General features: G+C 35.9%; 1 protein-coding gene and 2 pseudogenes across 1 annotated transcript; all 3 read right to left on the bottom strand.

Moving 5' to 3' along the window:
• Positions 1-148: 148 nt before the first annotated feature.
• Positions 149-1,413, bottom strand: LOC143574345 (F-box/kelch-repeat protein At3g06240-like; annotated as a pseudogene).
• A 4,878-nt stretch (positions 1,414-6,291) lies between these two features.
• LOC143574332 (F-box/kelch-repeat protein At3g06240-like) lies at positions 6,292-7,591 on the bottom strand. The gene has a single exon (XM_077058983.1). The coding sequence runs from the start codon at positions 7,492-7,494 to the stop codon at positions 6,334-6,336; it is 1,161 nt and encodes a 386-aa protein (XP_076915098.1). The 5' UTR covers positions 7,495-7,591; the 3' UTR covers positions 6,292-6,333.
• A 1,244-nt stretch (positions 7,592-8,835) lies between these two features.
• On the bottom strand, positions 8,836-10,289 carry LOC143574333 (F-box/kelch-repeat protein At3g06240-like; annotated as a pseudogene).
• Positions 10,290-15,861: the final 5,572 nt, after the last annotated feature.

Below are 15,861 nucleotides of genomic sequence, written 5' to 3'. Positions count from 1 at the left end.
AAAAGTCAATTAGTTTAACTACTACCAAATGCCAACAACCCCACAAACGTAAGTAAAGAAAAAGTTAAGAAATTATTGCCCTCAACCATCAAGTCACTAGTAAGTAGCAGCATACATAATTTAACCAAAAAAAAACAGAGAGAATAAATTATAGCCTTCTACCATCAAGCTGAGCAACACTAGCAGTATAACTAATAGCTTGAAAAAACCGATTCCTACCTATAGTCCCAAGATCTTGCATCTCATTCTTGATTGCATCAAACAACTTAAGCCTTTTATCGCTCGTCACAATCAAAACTTCCCGTTCATTTTTCATCACCAACGGTGGAAGTGGAAAGAGATCATGCGAAACCACAAAAACTTTCTTCCAAGAATCCGCTACCCCATACTCTCCCATTACCCAAACATCCAAATTTTCACCATCAACCTCCCAATTACGCGCACACAATGACAAGGACAAAGATAAAGAGCCTTCCTCCCCAAATGAATTCATACTTAATTCATGATAATCTGTAACAATATCCTTCGGTAAATCATAAACTTGAAACTGTTCATGGTCTAAATCGAACGCCATGATAACACGAGATTCGTCCTCTCTATAAGCCAACCAGTTCACAAAGCCATTCACAACTGTGGTGCTAAACCAATCATGATTTAAATAACATGGTGCACTCAAACCTTTCTTTTTCTCCCATGAGTTGGTACTAAGTGAATAAACCAACACAGTATTGTTCTTGTCAATAATGGGATCAAAGTAACCCGTCCGCTTGGTGTTAGCTCCGAAATCGTAAACAATTTCAGCGACCTTAAACTCGCAAGTCCTCGAAACAAAACCAAACCCGAAGACAAATAGAGATTTTTTACCAGAAACATAATGAGGGGCATCGAGAATCTTGTGTTTGTTGATACTAGGGTTCCAGAGAATCAAGGTACCAAAGGTTGAGTGATAACCAGAATTGAAAAAACAGATTAAACCCTTACTTGATCCCGGACATCGTCGGTATTGGCGTTGCCAGGTACGGTGGCAGCGGAGTTCGTAAGGGAATTTGAGTTTACGTGTTTCTTCGAAGGTGAGTGGAGATCGGAGGGAAGGGGAAGTTGTGGTCATCACTTGGATCATAAGAGATGATGGTTCGGTCATCGCCTGCCACGGTGGAGGTGAGGTGGAGTTTGGTGAAGTAAGGGTGCGAGATCAACGGTGCGGATGAGGTGCAGACGCATCTGAATTGAATGAGTGATTTGACAGGAAGACGAGAGAGTATGTTGAAGATGATATCTTGAGGGAAATCAAAGATTGAGTCTGCATGTGTTTTTGACATGTTTGATTTAAGGAAACAAAGTGAGGACATACCAAGCAAAACCCATAATATATATAAATAATAAATAATTAGAGGAATCTTAACAAAGCCCAATTTCATAAATAACTAAAGGAAGAACAAAGCCCAATTTAATAGGGTAAATTTTTATTGATATTAAGCGCGGTTACCATAATGTGTTTTTTTCGAAAAGCTAACGATCACCACTAACTTTTTTTATATATATTGTAGGTTCCTTGACCGGATCTAACAACACAACAACTAGTCTACTTGGATCAACCTTTACACTAGTTAGCGGAAATCACTAGTGAGAACCGAGATCTCGGATCTTGTATGGTTATTATTACACCGTGACTCCGTGAGGGTAAAGAGAAAGAGAGAAGAAAGTTTGGAACTTGTAGATAAGATAGAGAAATGGTAAAAGTTTGTCTTGTGCATGAGATACACACACTATATATAGTGTGTGTGCTCATGCACCTTTCTGTTTATTACGGCCCATTGGGCTTCAAAATACATGGTCTTGGCCCGAACATACTTAAACACAAGTCCAACTAGCTAACATTACATAACGGACACATAGCATACAAATACGAAAGACTTAATACAAAATGAGCCTTACATATATAACACCTCATCGTTTGATTTTTTTATAAAACATCGCAATTTTTATAAATAAAAGTTACAAAATAGTAGTCGAATAGTAAAATATTTGTTTTTATAAATATCTTAGGTCTTTGCAATTCTTTGTCTAGGTACTCACCCTTAGAGATGACATCAGTGCTGTACCGGTACCAAAAATTCTGATCCTGAAAATCGCAATTTTTTGGTACCTGTGTTGAAGATAAAATTCGGGAAATACCAGTACGCCGTACCGGTACCGAAAATCAAAACTTTGGTACCGATTTCGGTACCGGTACCAATACCGAATTTGTTCATCCTACTCACCATTCCTCTCGCATTATCTGAATATTTTAGTTCTTTGTTGGTTAAACATATAGATGTCATATTGTTTGTCATATTGTTTGATCCGACCCGAGTCATCGACCTAAAATTTTTTTAGTCTCAGCCACCCCGTGACTAAGTCCAAACTTTGCCAGTGGTTTAAGGGTTTCTTACTTTGGTGTGTGTAGATACGGGATAGCGGATTCGGGTCATGAGTAAAAACCATTACTACAGGTTAGGGTCGGTTAAGGTCAATTCAAAACAAGGTTGACTTGGTTCAGGTTAGAATGTGTTAGGGCAGAACAGGTATCAGGTCAAAACATGTCGGTCTGTAAAAGGGATTTGTGAAATTACTATACATTTTAGCTTAGCTCAGCTTTAGGTTTTTGGCACCGATTACGCACGTTCGGGCATCGTTTACGCGTGTATAAATATCGGTTATGCACATTCCAATGGCGGTTGCGTGCAGACATGGTTACCTAGTGCTCCGCACAAGTAATTGGTGTCAGTTACACATGTTTATTGCTGGTTGCGTACATAAGTTGATGTTGGTTATTCTAGTGCTATTGGATTAACTTGTCGACCGAGGAAATAATGTTAAGAGATTAAACGAGTTAGGTGGCGCGATAGTGCGGGCTCGATTTAGTTCTAATTGTTATGTGGGCTTTATAATAACATTGGATTTATTATTTAAGCAATTGGGCTTAAGTTTTTTATGAAGTGGGCTTAATTAATGTTTGGGCCATGTGAAATCTATAAAACATATTGAATTAAGGGTTGTTCACGAGCCGAACCGAATCGAGCGAGGGCTTGCTCGTTGCTTGGCTCGTTTCAAATCGAACCGAGCCGAGCGGCTCAAAATCAAACCGAGTATTTTTCCGAGCATTTTTCGATCGGTATTGAGCGAGTTCGGAGCATTACTTTTTTTTCTTTTTCTTTTCCTTGAAATTCTTTTATAAGAAACAAGTTTGAAGTTGAATATGATATGCATGAAAATAAATTAGTAGTTTTTAGAAAAACTAGTAGTATCTAATAACTTTTGATAAACTTGAAATTTGAAGTTGGATATAATGTAATTAAACACTCAATAATTAAAAAATAATTATTTATAGAAATATATATGCATAAATATATATCTTATTTTTATAATTATCTTTAATATTGAGATATTGAAAACTAAATATAATTAATTTTTATATTTAAAGTACTAGAAAATATTTAATAATTAAAAGATATTATATTTTTATATTTAGTTTTTCAATATTCAAGTTAATTATTTAAACAACATATATATTTATGAGTATATAAATATATATAAAATGAATTAAAATATTCAAGCTGAACCGAATCGAGCGGACCTTTGCTCGTTGCTTGGCTCGTTTACAAACCGAACGGAGCGGAGCAGCTCGTTTACAATCGAGAAAAAAAAGAGCGAGCATTTTCCAAGAAAATTCCGAACGAGCGGCAAGAGAGTTCGAGCGACGAGCGGTTTGGACAACCTTAATATTGATGAGCATAATCCTTATGGATAATTCTAATCGATCGAACGTACATGGCAGAGAACAAACTGTTACAGTTTTCTCTGGTTCTTCATCAATACACAGAACAATAAATTAGATTCCATGAGCAGAAATCTTTGTCTAATCCGATAAATTGTAGCCCACAAATAAGTTTATCTAATAATGATTACACGATTCAGAAAACAATCCAGGTTGCAATTTCATCATCTAAAATCGCATACAAGATTACCAAGTTTGTTTATTTGTTTAATTGATTGATTTTGGGTTAAAGACTACACAATATATACAACAGTTGATTCGTTGGTCACGCGTGCAAAGCCAATTACGCGTACCGTACAGGGAAACGCGTGTCACATACCATGTAACGGGCGTAACCAGCCCGATGCGCGCTTAACTCCGCAGTTGACAAGTAATTGGCATTAAACAAACACCAGAAGTAGCTTCTAAAAGAACTAAGCTTAGAGATTTGGTACAATTGTCCAACTGGACAACCGGTAGGAACTATATTTTGTGAGCACTTTCATTTTTATTTTATTTAAAGTTAAGTTTTTGTTGGATAGCGATGATCGTAAAACATTAAAACTCCACAGAAAAAGGTATAAAAAATTGTTGAATATAATGCTGAGATAGAATGAGGGAAGACTTATAGTTGAGGTTGCAACTAACATATTAATTAAAAGATTAGTTATAAATATAAATTTATATTATAAGTACAAAACGATTACACTAAAGTGGCAGGTAAATGAGCAACAAACTGCGCCGCAACCTGCTTTTAAATAGCAAAGTCAATCCTACTAAAAACGAAGCTTTGGGACCTAGGAGCCAAAGAGTCCCGTGTATGACACACTTTTTTGACCGCAATGTTTAACCGGCGCCAAACTGCCAACCACAAACTACTTCATGTCCTTAGATTGATACCCTAGTTAAGTTGGTAAAGGCGGTAAATAAACAATTAAACATAGTCGATCCATCGTTATAAATGTACTCTCATGTGTCCCACATCGGCCAAGGAACTAGATATCCTTTTGAATCTAAATTGTAATGGATCACAACTATCACTGCATTTAGTCCATCTGATCGAACCCTGGTTAGCGGTTGACTGGATCAGTGATGAACTGCTGCTCTAACCAGCTTGTTATTTAGATAACAGGCTGAAACACCTCAGAAATAATCATGTCAAACCTACTCTTAAATCTACACTTTTTCGTCCCGCAGGTAGTGACACATTTTACCTTGGTATCATCATGCCAAAGGCTTAAAGTCGGTACCTATTGACTTTATGCTTGTGTAACATCAATACACGATCCTCTACAAAAGCGAAGCTGTCAAAGGAGGAAACTTTTATCTTCATTTGATACTCGGCGTGCCAGGCTCACTCTGTTTAATAATAAAAAAAAATTGGCATATGACCAACAATTTGTGATATGATAATATGTAATTCATTTTCTTATTAAATATTAGCAGGAGTATCCGTGAGGACCATATATGACACTAGCTAGAATTACCACCACAATTGTTCATTTAAAATTTAAGATCATTAAAGAGAAGGAAGAAGATGTTGAAACTCTTTTCTTGAATTTACATCCATTAATCAAGAATCTCAAAAATGAAAATTCTGAATTTCGTATCCCAATTTTGTTGGTCGGTTATAGCAGTACATATGAAGATTGTTGATAGGGGTGCAAACTAGCCGAACAACAACTCGCATGTGCTACTTGAGATCGGATTGGCAAAAGCTCAAAAAGAGCAGAGCTTTATCGAGCCTAAGCCTGCTCGAGGCTTGTATAGAAAGAATGTTTAGGCTCGTCCAGCCTTAACAAGCATTGTGTATGTTTTAGTTTTAACTCTTTTTGACTTCCATATATTAAATTCACATTGGACGGCGAATTTTGGATCGTTATGTTACCACACACGACCTAAACCCGAGCTTAGGCTTGTTTATGATTTTTTTCTCAAACTAGCTTGAGATGAGCCCATCTCGGTCTACAATTTCTTAATATGAGCCAAGCTCGAGCCCAAAACACATAAGCTTGGATCGAGCTTGAGCTTAATAGCATATTGAGCCGAGCTCTTGCACCCCTTGTTGATAGCTCTTCATATTTGGATTTTGTCGGCCGGTTAAACGACTCTGGTATTGTAACGAGACTTATTGGGTTCAAGGTCCCGAACACGAGCTCATGCCAAGCTTAGGCTCGTTTAAGTTTTTTCTGAAACTACCTTGAGCCGAGCCGATCTCGATCCTATCAATTTTTATATATGCGTCGAGCCCGAGCTTGTGTAGTGTAAGACACACGGTTAGCTCGTTTGCACCTCTTGTTGTTGATATTTACAGTTGATTTAAAAATACATATTGTAAATTTGTTTGAACTTATATATTGTACAAAATTTGTTAACTTTCAGCCACAATAATATATATGACTAGAACCAAAACATATAAACCATCATAACCAGAAATTTCACATAAAAACTCTGTAATTTTAACTGTAAAATACCAAATAACTAAATTCCAACAAGCATAACTAAACAAAAAGAAATAAATTGTTGCCCTCAATGCCTCAACCATCAAGCTGAGCAAGAATAGCAGTATAACGAAGAGCATGAAAATCAGCAGGGGCACCTCGAGTCCCAAGATCTTGCGTTTCATTCTTAATTGCATCAAACAACACAAGTTTTCCATGAATCGTTAACATCAAAACTTCACGGTCACTTTTCATCACCAATGGACGCAACAACAAATGGTGCGAAATCACAAAAACTTTCTTCCAAGAATCCACCACCCCGTACTCTCGCATCACCCAAACATCCAATTTATTAACATTATGATCTCGATAACAAGCACACAACGACAACGACAAAGAGTCCTCCCCAAATGAACTTATACCTAGATCATGATAATTTGGAACAATATCCTTGGGTAAATCATAAACTTGAAACCGCTCATGGTCTAAGTCGAACGCCATGATAACACGAGATTTGTCCTCTTTAAAAGCCAACCAGTTCACAAAGCCATTCACAATTGTGGTGCCAAACCAACCATAATTTAAATAACATGGTGCACTCAAACCTTTCTTTTTCTCCCATGAGTTGGTACTAAGTGAATAAACCAACACAGTATTGTTCTTGTCAACAACTGTATTAACGGAACAACATCCTCTAGTCCGCTTATTGTTGTTCATGTTAACCCCGTAATCATAAACAATTCCAATGACCTTAAACTCACAAATCCTCGACACAAAACCAAACCCGAACACAAAAAGCGAAAAGTGATCACTAATAACATTATGAGCGCCATCGAGAATCTTGTGTTTGTTGATACTAGGATTCCAGAGAACCAACGTACCGGAGCTTGAGTGATAACTTGTATCATACAAACAGATTAAACCCTTGCTGGATCCCGCAAACCGTGGCTTACCCCTGTAATGAGGTTTGTAAGGAAGTTGAAGATTTCGGGTTTCTTGGAAAGTGAGTGGTGATCGGAGAGAGTAGAAGTGGTTGGTGTCATCAATGGAACGACTGTAGATGAGGATGCGGTGGTTGTTGTCAGCCACCGTGGAGGTGAGGTGGAGTTTGGTGAAGCAAGGGTGTGAGATCAACGGTGGAGATGAAGTGCAAACGCATCGGAATTGAATGAGTGATTCGGCTGGTAGACGAGAGAGGATGTTAAAGATGATTTCTTGAGGGAGGTTGAAGATGGTGTATGCAGGTGTTTTCGACATGTTTAGTGGAACGAAGCATAACCCTATAATAAGAGAGAATGATCATTGGATAGAATGTTTAAACAAATTTGATAATATGGGAAAAGATCCAATACAATAATACCTTAACGTACAACATGTACGCGAATCCCTTCTTTTTCACGAAATCGATCCATGAAATCACATCCCAACATCTCGGAATCGTCAATACATATCCAATTGATCATTGGTTCACCGAAAAAACAATTTTTGATCGTTAATCGATCAATTTTTTTCTTTTTTTCACGATAACCGTTTTTGAGCGTTTTCTGAGCGTTTTAGTTTTGGTTGAGCGTTTTTGAGCGTTTAGTATGTTTGCCTTTGAGCGTCCTGCGTACCTATGGTACATTAAGGCATTGTTGTCCCGTATAACCCTTGATAATATATCTCAAGGAACAGCTCGGTCATTGATGGTTGATATAATTTCTAATGGAACAATTTTCTACCTAAAAAGTTTGATATTTTAGCTTGGAGAGAAAATAGAGAGGATCCCGGCTTAATTCTCTTTGGCTAAGCGGAACATTCTAGCCGGCGGAACTTTTGTTTGTTTCATGTCAATTCGCTCAATTGATGTGAAGGATAATTTCATGTTAGTGTAAGGTTCTGTTTATTTATGCTTTCTCGACTACGGACTTAATGAGGTTTTGCCAATTCGGATTTATTTATCCTATCCAATCATTCCGACTGGTGGACAAGTAATAAGACCAAGTTTGAGGACAAACTTTTTTCTCAAGATCGAGAGAATGGTGTAAAATGCCACAGTTTATAATTGCTAGCCGTTGGTGCAATCGGGTGACAAGTAATATGACCAGGTTTGAGGACAAAATTTTTTCAAGACCAAGAGGGTGATTGCAATTGCGACCCAGTAAAACGCCATTTATACAGAGAGAATGCTAGCAATTGCAACCCGGTAGTCGTTGGTGCAGTCGGGTGACAATTTACACGACCAAGTTTAAGGACACTTTTTTTTCAATACCGAGAGAATGCTAGCAATTGCAACCCGGTAAAACGCCAATTTAAAATTGCTAGTCGTTGGTGCAATTGGATCAAGGGTCACCGATTTCGATATGAGTCTGCCAAAAGTGAAAATATAGATTTCGATCCCTCCATCACATATGAAGGGTTTCATTCATTTTCAACTCACACCTCTATGGCATGTCAAATCTTTGTCATTCTATCTTAAGTTTGTCAAAAATGAAAACATCGAATTCAATCCCTCAATCTCATATGGATGTTTCATGTTAACATGTCACGTGACGGAAGAGGAGGGGGGGGGGGGGGGGGCTTGGACCTAGCCATCTCAATTAGCGGATCCACAAATCTTAAATTAACACGTCACTTTTGATTTGTGATGTCACTAGGAAAGATAACACCAGGTAAAAACACCTAAAACTCATTACTCATCTTGTTAAACACCTCTAAACCACATTTATTTGGCAAAGCCTACTACTTTAAAAAAAGTAATAAAAAATTCCAATTTGTTTGAACTCATAAATTGTACAAGGTCAGTTAACTTTCAGCTACAATAATAAATATGACTAGATCATGCCAAAGCATATAAGCCATCATAGCTAAGAACTTCACATAACAACTGTGTTATTTAACTACGTAACATACCAAATGGCAACAACAGCCCAACAAGCATAACTAAACAAAAAACTAAAGAAATTATTGCCCTCAACCGTGAAGCAAAGCTAGACTAGCGGTATATCTGATAGCATGAGAAAATCCTAGTCTATCTCGAGTGAGATCTAAGTTTTCCATTCTTGATTGCATCAAACAATATAAGTTTTCCATCCTTCTTCAAAATCAAAATTTCCCGTTCGTTTTTCATCAACAATGGTATACCCGACAACAAATTATGCGAAATCACAAAAAGTTTCTTCCAAGAATCCGATACGCCATACTCTCCCATCACCCAAATATTCAATTTTCCAAAACCATAATCACGATACCAAACACACAATGACAATGACAGATAGTTCTCCTCCCCGAATGAATCTATATTTATGCCATCATAGTTTGGAACAACATCCTTGGGTAATTCAAGAACTCGAAACTGCTCATGATCTAAGTCGAAAGCCACGATAACACGAGATTTGTCCTCTTTAAAAGCCAACCAGTTCACAAAGCCATTCACATATGTAGTTTTCGCCCGAGAGCCGGTCGTGAAACAATAAGGTGCACTCACACCTTCCTTTTTCTCCCATGAGTTGGTACTAAGTGAATAAACAAACACTTCATCCCAAACAAATAAAATGATCTTAAAGTCACAAGTCCTCAAAACAAAACCAAACCCCAACACGTTACGCGAAAGTAACGAATTAGAAATATGGGGGCCATCCAGAATCTTGTATTTGTTGATACTAGGGTTCCAGAGAACCTTCCTATAGGAGGTTGAGTAATCGAGCATACAGATTAAACCCTTACTAGACCCCACAAATCCTGGTATACACCGTTACAAGGGAATTGGAGTTTTCGGGTTTCATGGAAGGTGATCAGTGGAGATAAGAGAGAGTAGAAGTCGTTTCTTTCATAGCTGGAATCTGACAGATGATGGTACGGTGGTCGTCTGCCAAGGTGGAGGTGAGGTGGAGTTTGGTGAAGTAAGGGTGCGAGATCAACGGTGCGGATGAGGTGCAGACGCATCGGAATTGAATGAGTGATTTGGTGGGAAGACGAGAGAGGATGTTGAAGATGATGTCTTTAGTGAGGCTGAAGATGGAGGAGTCTGCATGTGTTTTTGACATGTTTGTTTGAAAGGAACAAAGTGGTATGGAGTAGGGTTGGCAATGGGTCGGGTTTAGGTAATCCCAAACTCATACCCGATTATTAAAGCTCGTCTCAAACCCGTCCCAAACCCGTCGGGTATTTATCGGGTATTTACCCGTCGGGTTTCGGGGATACCCATTGGGTTTCGGGTTTCTTATCGGGTTTTGACATAATATAACCAATAGATTATATACATTTATTAGCCATTATATCCCTATGTTCAAAAAAACTAGAAGCATCAAAACAACTACTTGACTTTAGGGAACTTACGTATATTGTTTATGATATACATATTACATATTGCTTCAAGGTTGTAGGAGTTCACTAAATTGTTGAAATTAGAACAGAAGCACTACGTTCAAATTTCTTATTGCCATGTAGAAATATAGAATGATTGATTAATAAGATAGTAATATATGATTAATAAGATATTACAATATACTATACTGTAAATATTAATAAATATACATAAAAAGTTATATTGAGTTAGTCGGGTTTATAATCGGGTAAATGGGTTAATGTTATCGGGTAATCGGGCCGGGTAATCAGGTATATTACAAATCCCAAACCCGTCCTAAACCCATGAAAATTTTCAAAACTAATCCCAAACTCGTCCCAAACCCTAATGGGTCGGGTATTACCCGTCCCATTTATGTCGGGTTTCGGGTTTTCCCGTCGGGTTCGGGTTTCATTGCCATCCCTAGCATGAAGCATAACCCTATATTTTTAAGAAGAGGAATCTTGGGGAACATTCAACAGCCCGAATTGGGCCCTGTTTCACTATATAATAACATTTGGGTATGAGGATGTACTTTGAGCCCATTGGGTCGTTATAACGAAAATAATAATAATAATAATAATAATAATAATAATAATAATAATAATAATAATTGGTGTAGAAAGTCGGATCGATTATTGAAGATTGATTAACCATAACCAAAATCGAATGGTCGGGTTAACCGCTGGTTATGGGTTGGTTTCGATTAAGTGAGGTTATATATCTAATGTACATTTTTTTCCTTTGTTTCAATTGGTTCGGTTATGGTGTTCAAGCTCAATTATAAAGTTTGAAGCAGAAAATTGTTGATTCCAAGATTGGTTAAAATGTTCCAAGCTATGTTATTGAAAGTTGCAATATCTATACTGTAGGTCCCGAAACCGGATCAAACAACAAAACAAACTAAGTACTAGTCGTTCTTGGATCAACCTCACAGCTAGTTGGCGGAAACAACTAGTCGGACCGAGATCTCGGATCTTGTGTGTGTATAAAAGGAGCCGAAACTTAGAGGTGGGGAGGGGTTAGAGAGAAAAGTTGGGAGTTAGAGAGAATATGGAATACTTGGATAATATTGTTTGTGAAAAGGTTAGATTGGTGTATGAGACACACACACCTTATATATGTGTGTGTTTACTCATACACCTCTTTCATTAATAATGCCCAATGGGCTCCAAATACAAAGGCCTCGGGCCCAAACATACAAACGTAAGCGAATAAACAACGTAAACGTACACTAGTTACAAATACGAAAGACTACTAATGAAATGGACCTTACAATCTCCCTCTAGTATTTTGTATTTGGTTTATTTCCTTCTCACCACTCGCAGTCGGACTCATAGTCGAATACATCGTCTGGATCTTCTTCAAATGGTTGTTTTTAAACAAGTAATCTGGCAAACTTGTTGAACTTTCCAACGATAGCGTCCGTGTTGTCACGACGAACATCTTCGACTGTACAGAGGGGTGACTCTATTAGCTTCTTGAGGTCCCGGAGTCCAAGTTCTGCTAGTTCAAGCTCATCAAAGAACGCTAGCTCATGACTGCGAGTGCAATGTATGATAACTTCGCCGTATTCGTTGTCGAATTCCCATGCAATGAAGTCGTGAAGAAACTTTGACCTCGTTCACATGCTTCCCATCCTACTCACGCTATAGAATTTGGTTCCTTTTATTGAGTTTCTTTGAGCAGATACAACAACATGAGTGACAAAATGTTTATCAACGGCTGGCTCAACATTCTCCCTAGCTGGTGTGTCGGGAACGAAAGAATAATTGATGTCATCATCACTTTCATCATTATTTTCATCCACGGCTTTCTCGAACAAAAGGAATGGTTCCTGCAAAAAAACAAACATTTAGTAAAGAGGTAAGCTGATCAGCCTTCACCATAGCCTCCGATTCCCTCGTTTTCTCAGCCTCCTTTGACGGCTCAGCATAAGCCGTCTTATTTCCGATACTCACCGTTACCAATTCCACTACCACATCACCACGAGTATCATCATAGCTATCATACTCATCCTCTTCCTCGTCATCTCTCTTCTGACTCATCATCATCTCCATCCAAACACTTTTCAAGATATATTTTATCGGGTCAATACTTAACAAACAATGCAATGAGGACCTTGTTGTAAACAAAAACCCATTTTGACTAAATACATAAAAACTAAAATAAAATTTTAAAATAAAATAAAATAAAATTAAATTAAAATTATAAAATAAGTTTAAAGTACAATAAAGTTTTTAAAAGTTTAAATTAACAGAAAATGAAATTTTTTTGGACAAAAATAAAATTTATACAAAATTTAAAAGAAGTTTTAAAATAATTACAAAGATGAAAACAAAAGTAAAATAACTTAAGAAATAAAAATAAAATAAGATAAAATCAAATAAGTTAGAAGTAAAGATAAAATTTAAAAATAAAGTTAAAAATAAAAGTTGAAAGTAAATTAATAGAATCAAAGAAAATAAAATCAAATGTTAAATAAGATAAAATAAAATTAAAAGAAATACAAGTTAAACTAATTTTAGCATGTAAATTAAAATGAAATAAAAACCTTAAAAATAACTAAAATTTAAAAATAAGATGAATATAAAAATTAATATTATATTAGTTATACTGATTAATTTACAAAAATTTATGAAACTTGTTTTTGATGAGAAAAATCATAACATGAAATCATATTGTCTATAATGTACTAGATCACACTTCTATTTGGATATTATTATGCCAAGAACCCAAAGTCGATTGTAGATATGTTGGTCAACTATAAACTTAACAAGTATTTTGATTTCACCGTGATACGTTAAGGTATAGTTAGGCGCAATACTTGTGTGGCCCCCTGTTAATCCAACATGTTACATACTCCATCACACCTCGGGCATACTTTGTGTTCATTAGTATCACCCCGAATTGACTCCGACCCCCTAATGATTGATCAAAACATTTTGAGCTTCTATAGACTTTTTGCAAACTTTTCTTTCAAACAATATGTAAAGGTTAACCATGGACTTACTAGCCTTGTTGACTTATGCCTTCATATAAAGTGTTTAAGACTTACTTGTTTGACCCACGTTACATGGTTCTAATGTACCCCTTTTTGTTTGATAAAATTATCAACATTTTTGTTGTTGATTTTGAATACCTTTTGAGTGTTTTGCTTTTTTTTTTTCCTTTTTCAATACTTTTGATATTTTTCAATATTCGAAACTAAAGCAAGAAATAAGTTTTCATTTTGTGACCAATCACTAACGGGCTCGTGTATGACTGACTATTAACATTTTTTCCTTCATCGATATGAATTATTTGGAGTTGGCTACCGCTTCATAAGAGTGTAACCACTAGCAAAGGCAGATAATTAAGTTTATATCACTATGATATTTACTCATTTGTTAAGCCTATCTACACATCAAGCAATGATCTTGTTGTCTTTTGATCTACTATTTTCATGTGCTAGGATCACCTAAGACAATTTCTTATCATTTTCCAAAGGTCGGATCGATTTCTCAAAATTTTCTTATATTTTAATTTTATCCGACTCCCTCTAAACCGAAGCTCCCTCTAAACGAGAAAATATACTTTTAAGACTTTTCAGATTTTCTTAAATAAAATAAATATATATAAAATATTTTTGGAGGTCAAATGACTTAATTTTAGATTTTCGTAACAAAAGTAAAATCTTTTTGGTGAGTTAAGACTCATTTTCTCCCTCTAATATTGTGACATATTTGAAAAATATTTACAAATTTTATATACAAAAAGATAAAAGAAATTAAGATAAAATAAAAGAAAAAAAATCTAATTTAGAAATAAAATGAAATGAAAATTAATTAAAAACAAAATAAAAATAAAACAAAAGTTTCAAATTTTAAAACTTAAAAAATAAATTTGAAAATAAAAGTTTAAAATTTAAAATAAAGAAAAATTTAAGCTAAATTAAAAAGAACTTAGATAAACTAAATTTTTAAGTAAAAAATAAATAAAATGAAATAAAATAAAATGAAATAAAAATAATTTGAAAATAAAAAAAGAAAAATAAAACAACAACAACAAAATTAAAACTTAATTTTGTACAAAAGAGATCATGCCAAGTGACTCAAAGAGAAACAAAAATCTGGCAGATCAAAAGTTTTAGTAAACAGGTCTGCATATTCGTTATCAGTATCGACCCGTTCTATTGTGACAAGCTTTTGGTGCAGATTTGAGAGATGCTAAGCAAGTTGAGGTTCAGTTGTTCCACCAGATTGACGTCGTCAAACGCCAGGACTCCATTTAACACTCTACCCTGTTTAGTGATATTTTCACCCATATCTCCAGCAAAAGAAACGTATCCGCCATCGAACGGTTTAATGTCAAACAACAAGGATTCGTCTCATGTCATGTGTCGAGTACAGCCACTATCCAAATACCAAATACTATTTACATAACGTCTTGGCTGAACCTACACATTAGCAGTTTAATTATATACAGGTTTCCGAGACTTAGTTGTCTCGGTATGGTCAACCGCAAGGTTGTCAAATGTCCTTTTCTCGTTGTTGTTTATGAAGTTGTGGGACGTGTCAGAATCAGAAGAACAGTCTTTAGGATTCCATGCACGAGCAGGTTTCCTGTTTTTAACATATTTTCGAGACTGTCTCCTTCTTGGTTTTAAAACAACATCTTCAGATTTTTCAATCTTTGGATTTCTTTTCTCCTTTCTTTTTGATAAATCCTTGTACTTTTCAGTCTTCGAATTCCTTTTTGCTCTCTCCTTTTTGGTTATCCAAAAAAGGAGGTTTATCATTCTTTTTATTTCTGGATCTCACATCCATTTCGCTGGCAGAACTGTCAGGTTGGTCATTTCTTGTTCTTGAGCTTGGTTTAGCTCTTGAACGAAATAGATTAAACCTATTGTTCGTTTCTCTTTTCATCTTATGCCAGCTCTTGCAATGTCTTGCAAGGTGAGACGCGTTACCACACACAAAACAAAGTTTTCTTTTATCTTCCCTATAGAAACCATCAAAATGATAATACATGGGTTGTGGCGAATAAGGATATGGTTCTACGGGAACAAACAAGCTGTCAGATCTATAACTCCGATCATCAAAAACATTCGTATAGAAAGAGTTAACATAATCTTGTGAATAATAACCATAGTAGCTATTATCAAATTGATTGTACAGTTGAGGTTGATAATATTGATTAGTAGATTGATAAAAATTTGTTTCTATGAGGTGGCACATATTTACCAGATGTACTTGCTTTTTTCCTTTTCAAAATGATTTTCATTAATTTTAGTCTCCTCAACTTTACAATCTTTTGAC

Source organism: Bidens hawaiensis, unplaced genomic scaffold (genome assembly GCF_021521415.1).
Source record: "Bidens hawaiensis isolate Kalapana, Puna unplaced genomic scaffold, B.hawaiensis_p1.1 tig00026900_1, whole genome shotgun sequence".
Classification (NCBI taxonomy): Eukaryota; Viridiplantae; Streptophyta; class Magnoliopsida; order Asterales; family Asteraceae; genus Bidens; species Bidens hawaiensis.
The sequence above is the reverse complement of the archived record's forward strand: the minus strand, read 5'-3'. Positions and strand labels throughout refer to the sequence as shown.